General features: G+C 44.7%; 1 protein-coding gene across 1 annotated transcript; it reads right to left on the bottom strand.

Moving 5' to 3' along the window:
• Positions 1-2,040: 2,040 nt before the first annotated feature.
• On the bottom strand, positions 2,041-6,786 carry LOC134375069 (eppin-like). The gene is made up of 4 exons (XM_063093255.1): positions 6,695-6,786; positions 5,088-5,272; positions 2,123-2,290; positions 2,041-2,045 (listed from the first exon to the last, which is right to left on the bottom strand). The coding sequence occupies exons 1-4, from the start codon at positions 6,784-6,786 to the stop codon at positions 2,041-2,043; spliced, it is 450 nt and encodes a 149-aa protein (XP_062949325.1).
• Between the last annotated feature and the right edge of the window lie 394 nt (positions 6,787-7,180).

Raw genomic sequence — 7,180 nt, forward strand, 5'->3', positions numbered from 1 at the left:
GGGTGCAATTTAGAATAGGTGATGCAGGGGAGAAATAATAAATGCCAGTTATGGTTGCAGAACCAGCTTCAGCAGCAGGGCCTTAGGAATGGTCCACTGAACTCACCAATTTAATTGATGATGCATCAGTGAGAGAATGGACTCAGTGTCTGGCACGAGTGAATCAGAGCAATACCAAGATAGACTATAGCAGGGGTGCTGTTATACCACCCGACATGCCCTTGGCTTACCTCTAACTTCACCTGCAGCTGCAAGAGACAGTTCCAGTGCACATTTTTTCTTAATCCGTTTTTTAAAAATTGAGGTAGAATTCATATCATATAAAATTAACCATTTTAAGGTGAACAATTCAGTGGCTTTTTTAGTACATTCGCAATGTTGTGCAACCACTATTAGTTCCCAAACAGTACTATGGATCCAAATGAAAATTCTGTACCCATTAGCAATCGCTCCCTTGTTTCCCCCAACCCCCACCCCCTAATCACTGGTGACCACTAATCTGCTTTCTATCTCTGTAGATTTACCGATTCTGGATATTTCCTGTAAATGAAATCATAGTGTCTGTGACCTTCCGTGTCTGGCTACTCCATTGAGTGTGATGTTTCTGAGGTTCATCGACAGTGCAGCACGTCTCAGTGCTTCATTCCTTTGTATGGCTGAATAACATCCAGCGTACATCGACAGCCTCCCACTGCAAGTGTCAGAGTCCCTGCTTCTCTGCTGTGGGTATTCTCTGCCTCCCTAGGAGCACGCTCAGCTTGCATGCAGAACAGTCTAGAAGAGTGAGGGATTTGATACCGCAGTTATCCAGTGTGGGATGAGAATCCATGAATAAATACCTCAGGTTCCTCATCACTGGAGACAGGTGAAGAAAAGTTGGAGGGACGTTTACATGGTTCTCTAGAAGATCCGTGATGGAGTTGAGCTGCAGTTTCCCACAGCGGTAACCAGCTCATAATGGCCTCTTCTCTCTTCCCTGAGTCACTTATCCTACTCCGACCTTGAGCTTCTTCAGAGACCTTCCAAACAAACTACCTGCACCCAAGGTCAGTTTCTGGGAGATCCAAACTAAGGCAACTAACCCTTAAGAGGGTTCTACAATTTTTTTGGAAGAAACAGAGGAGGATAACCATATCCCTGAATCTCTTGACTCTCAAGGTTCTGATGTCACCACTCCCTTCAATGGTGTCAACAGAAGCCTCAGTGATCCCGTAGTCTCTGAAGTGTAATGTGCCAAACAGACATGAATTACTCAGCCTCAGAGGCACAAGAACCAAGTACTTTATTGAGAAAAAGTGGAAGCTACACAAATATAAACAGGAAGCTCTAGAAGTTCGAGATAAAGGGTAAGGCATAGAGATGGGGTCAAAATGGAAGGTTATTATGCATGAAAAGAGGTGGAGATGGAGAAAGGGGAGGCAGATCCTGGGGTTCAGTTTTGGGAGGAGGTAAGGCCTTGGAATGCTGAGAGTAGAACAGTGGAAGCCGACCTGGTGCATCAGTCAGGTATATGGACAGAGCCTTGGAGCATGAGCCAAATCCTGGCAGTTGTTCCAGAGTGTCCTTATCCATTCAGGAAGAAGAGCCTGTTGAGAATGTAGGATAAGACCAGCTGAGCATCTCGGACTCAGCTCATCTTTAAAACTTGAAGTTACGCTTATACATCTTTTCACAGGACGAGACTAAAAGGAAGTGGGTTTGCTCTGGGGAGCTGTCTCTTTCAAGGAAAAATAAATGGGAGCGGATGGCTGGCAGAGAGCTTTGATGAGGAAATTGATGAGGAAATTGATGGCCTGGAAGGGTTGGTCAGGTAATGCGTCCAGGGCTAGGTTGGACCCTTTTGCAGTTGGCCTCTTAGATTTCACCACTTCTGCAGCCTCCCTCCACCTCTTCTAACTCCTCTCATACTTGCTAACTTTGAGTCCTCTCCATGTCCCTTCCCATCCTCAGTTCCGAGAAAGCCACTACCCTTCTGTGAGGTGCATTCTTACCTGATAATTGGAGCTGGCTCTGTCAGCATGAGGATGGCCAAGGGTGTAGCTACCCTGTAACGGACCAGCAAACACCCAGGCCTCCCAGCATGGCCCTGGTGAGGATGGGAAACTAGGGCCCAAGGACTCACGTGTTTTTTTGCAGGTATTCTGGCAGATGCTTTTGGTTTGGAAGTTGTTATTGTTTCCCTGGCAGCCACCATAGATAAAGCTGGAGCAGGTGTTATTTTCCTTACTATACCACCAACGAAGAAAATAAGCCATGCAGGGGCCAGATTCTTTTGGCATCTTGCATATGTCTGCAGAGAGACCCCAGAGTTGAGAACTCAGAGTACCCACCCCAGAAAAAACCAAAACAAAACCAGCTTTTATTGTTCCCCATGGCAACTACCATAGATAAAATTGGAATAGGCTCCTTTCCCTTTATTACACTGCAGGAGCCTAGCTCGATGACATATTGCACACATTTGCAAAGAGACCCCAGCGTGGGTATCTGCATGCCTGGGAATAGGTTTGTTTGCAGATGTAATTAGTTAAGATGAGGTCATACTGGAGTAGGCTGGGCCCCTAATCCAATATGACTGGTGTACTTATAAAAAAGGGTAAATGTGAACAGACACACACGCACACACACAGGGAGACACCACATGAACATGAAAGGAGAAATTGGGGTGATGTGACTACAAACCAAGGAATTCCAAAGATTGCCAGAAAGTACCAGAAACTAATAGAGAAGCATGGAACAGATTTCCCTATCTCAGTTCCTGAGAAGAAACCAACTCTGCTGACACCTTCATCTTTGACTTCTACCTGGCAGAACTGTAAAACAATACATTTCTGTTGTTTAGGCACCAGTCTATTGTTGATACCCTAGCAAACTAATACGGGTCCCATCTAAACTATGAGTTCCATGAAGGTAAATCTCCACAGCTCAACAATTAAGTCCTGCTAAGTTTTACCTCCTAACAGCTCTGCCAGTCTCTTTCATTTAAGCCTCCGCATCTCACACTTGCGCTGTTGAGATAACCTCGAATTGGTCCTCCTACATCTGGTTCTAGCCCCTACAATCAATCTTTCATGCTGTTCACTGGATGGAATGATCTGATGGATCAGAAAGTGAAGCCAATTGTGTTATTCTACAGATAAGACCTACCCTGATTTAATGAGAAAATTCTGCCATGACTCATAAGGCCCTTCACCATCTGACTCCTACTTGTGGCTCTGGCTTCCTCTCCTGCCACAGGCTACAGGCTCTGGCAATACTCAGCACACCATGCTGTGCCACAACTCCATACCTTCGCATTGCCATACGCCAACTGTTGCTCATTAGTGACACTCCTATTCTTCCATCAAAGCCTTTCTCAGACATCAACTCCTCTGTGATATCTCTCTTGACTCCACTATACACCCCATATCCGCACTGGTTCAGGTGCCTGAATCAATCCTGCATTTCTCTACCTTGCTTCTGCATAACTTGTATCTTGTGCATATACTTGTCATTTGATTATATCTTTGGTCTCATCCCTGAAGCTGCGTGTTTCTAGAGAGCAGGAATTGTGCCTTATTTAATACTGGAATTCCATTTCCTAGCAGGTGGTCTGGCACAATATATGACTTTACAGAATGCTGAGGGTGAAATAAGATGAATCCTGACCTGAACTGAATAAATCATTCATTGAGCACCTACTATATGCTAAACAATTTAAAGGACAAAGAAAAAGCATGGTTTCTGCTATTCAGTAGCTCCCAAGAATGACAAATAATTTAAGCTGATAGATATTAGGTGGCTATTAAGTGCCAGGCATTGCTTTAAGTGCTTCATGTGCATCAATTTATTTGATGCTCAAAATGACCTCTGGCACTGGTCCTTTTACTAACAGAGGAAAGTGAGGCACAGTGTGGTGAAGATGTTAATATGCCCAAGAGAAAAAGACTGGGGCTAAGATTTGAACTCAGGAAGTCTGGATTCAGAATCCCTCACCTGCAGGCATATGAATGACTTATCGCCCCCTTTCCTCCCTGGTCTGCTCCATCGTCAAGTCCTATTTGCCTCATAAATACTATTCAAACACATCCCACTCTTCTCATTCCCTTAGCTACCTCCCTAGTCCAAGTTACCGTTTTCTTTCATGTTTAAGTTACATGGTTCCTCCTGTTTCCTGCTCTGTTGGTTTAGTATGATCGTGCTCATGTCACTGCCCCACCTCAATGAATTTCCATGGCTCTTAGGATCCAGGTGAGACTCTTTAATCTGGGCAACCAGACCTGAATTGTGTGATCCCTGCCAACCTAGGATCCATTTACCTTTACTATGCACATGCTCAGTCTGCTCTCTGGCCTCCCTAGGCCCCACAGTTGAGCCTTTGTACATGCTATTCCCTGTGCCTGGAAAGCCCTTCCACACACTTTTTCCTAAAATATTATCCATCCTTCTGAACTCAACTCCAGCTTTCCTTTCTCAGAGAAGTCTTTCCCAACCTCAGTGACCACACTGAGCAGGTCAAATCCTATTAGGGGTCTCAGTGGCACTCAAGAAACATTTGTTAAATAAATGAATAAAGAATTGTTGATAGTCTTTTTGGAGCCCAGGGAGATGGACAAGGAGTTATGATTGCAGCAGCAAAGGAAAAGCCCTATAGTATGGAGTAGTCAGGGGAGGTTTCTTGGTGCAAAGTTGGATCTGTATGGGCAGAGAGGTGGTCACTTCAGAGCCAAAAGCTAGGAAATATAAATTGCTTAATTTATGACATACGGCAACAGTGTTGGTGTATGTTAGAACCACCATGGTCACCAGGGGACTCAGAAAATTATAAGAGTGTAAAGTAACCAAGTGGCCAAAAACCATCTAATTCCATCCCATTCTTGCTCCCATACTTTGGTGAAACTGAACCCTGATATCACTTGACAAGATAAGGACATTACTAATGTCAGACACCATGTTAGGAGCACTAATGAATCTAAATCTCATGTCTCCCAAGTCCAGCAATCTTACCCAGAGACCAGCTTTCAGAGATCTAGAGGATACAGTCAGCCCAAGTGGGCAGAAGGTCAGGGCCTGGGTAGAGGGGTTGATTATTCCAAGGTCCCGAATATTACCTTTTTTAAGATCTAAACATTTTTTTCCACAGCTGAGAACGCAACACTTCTTGCTGTCCTCACATTCTCTGTTGCTCGTACACATGTCTCTTTCTTTGAATTCACATTTCTCTCTGATTCTGGGGCATTTCCCTAGGGAAGAAGCAGTTGTACAACCATGAGCCTTGGAGGGCAAAGGGCCCACCCTCTTCACAACCCAGGACAATTCTGGGGAGTCAGAGAAGTTTGCTTTCATTTTGCTCACCCGCAGGAGTCCTTTCTCAAAGGGCGCCCTCAGGTATTTCCCTACTGCCTACACTACTCTCCCTTCTGACCACCCTCACTCTACCTTTTTACCTCATCTCTAGTTCCACCCTCTAGCCCCATCCCTTCCAAGGCACATTTCTCAACCACTAGTGACATTTGTGCTGGATCATTCTTTGGGTGGGGTGTCCTGTGCATTGTAGGATGCTTTGTAGCATCCCTGGCCTCTATGCATTAGATACAATCCCAAGTTATGACAATCCAAACGGTCTCCGGACACTGGAAATGTCCCCTAGAAGGCAAAATTGCGCCATTGGTAGCCACTGGTTTAAGCTGATATTGTCCTTTTGGCCTTGTTGAGGAGTCAGTGTTTGGGAGTTCCTTTGGGTGGGTTGGGGGGGACAATATTACACAGTAATGAAGATCACTCACCCTGGAGACAGTTTGGTTTTTGAATTCTAACATTTGGTCTGCTACTTACCCTCTCTGAACCTTGGTTTCTTCATCTGTAAAATCATTTTGTCCTTACAGAGGTGTGAGGAAAAAAGGAGGCAAAGAGAGTAGAGCTTCCTAGTTATAGTAAATGATGCACAGTAATATCAACTAACATTTGTTACATATTTACCATAGGCCACACACTTTTCTAAGCATTTAAAATGGATAATCTCATTTCATCCCCACAACACATCTAGGAAGTAAGTTCTATTAAAATCTTCATTTTACAGATGAGGAAACTGACGCATATGGAATTTAAGTAATTTTTCCCAGGGTTATATGTCTAATAGGATTTGAGTCCACTAAATCTGACTACAGATCCCTCTTAAAAAATTTTTAAAATCCCTACTTTCCAAGTGTTCAACAAATGGTAACAATTATCACTATTACTATATAGACATGGACTATTAGTGTCTCGAGTTTAAAGGGACTTCTTTATCCCAAAGTCAAGGAACCCCTGCGGATGCAGGGACACTTTGTGGGACCACATGTGAAAGAAGAAGGAGAAGATAGATGATGTCCTGAGAAAAGATCCTGTCTTTCTTACGGGGTGAGGGGAAGGTCCTTTAGGCTTCCCAGATTCCTACATCCCCTCCCATAAAAATACTAGATCCTGTGACTCTCTCCCGTCTCCCTGAGAAAGACCCTCTACTTCAAAGGGGATAAAGAGGGGATTTCCTAAGTGTGGGTTCCTTTATTAACAGAAGGGATCTTCCACAGAAGGGGTTTTCCAAAGGTCTCTCTACTCTCCCAACCCAGGACCAGGGCTAGGATGGTGGAAAGCAACTCAGATCTGAGGAATTGTTCCTTGTTCCTTCCTACCAGAAAGTTTCCCTCTTTCAGGGCAAGGGCTGAGGCCCAATACTTACCGTAAATACTTACAGTTATTTAGACGAGTTCCCTGGACATTCGCAAAGAGGATAAATAGCACCAGGATGCACAAAAGTCCAGAAGATTCCATTCTGAAGAGAGGCGAGCCTGTCTGGTGGTTTCAGAACATAGAAATGTCTTCATGCCTTGGCCCAGCCTATTCCTTCAGTATCCAGTACCCTGCATATGAGAACTGGAGACAAGCCAGCCACCCCCTTTCTTGCTGGGAACACCGGGTTCCTGAGGTTGTAAATGGGATTCATTGGCATCTACAGCTCACAGCTCTGGGGAAAAGGTCTCTTTGGGTGACTCCTTATCCTGAATCCCCTGGCTGCACTGGGCAGGACCCTCTGGGCGACCGCACGGAGTAGGCAAATCTTGTCTCACACTTTCCTGGCTACCTTACAAATAAACCCACCATCTCGGGTCTTCGTTCTGATCATTTGGAGAGTTGTGCAATGTCCTCAGCCTCCATCCATTTTCCA

Source organism: Cynocephalus volans, chromosome 1 (genome assembly GCF_027409185.1).
Source record: "Cynocephalus volans isolate mCynVol1 chromosome 1, mCynVol1.pri, whole genome shotgun sequence".
NCBI lineage: Eukaryota > Metazoa > Chordata > Mammalia > Dermoptera > Cynocephalidae > Cynocephalus > Cynocephalus volans.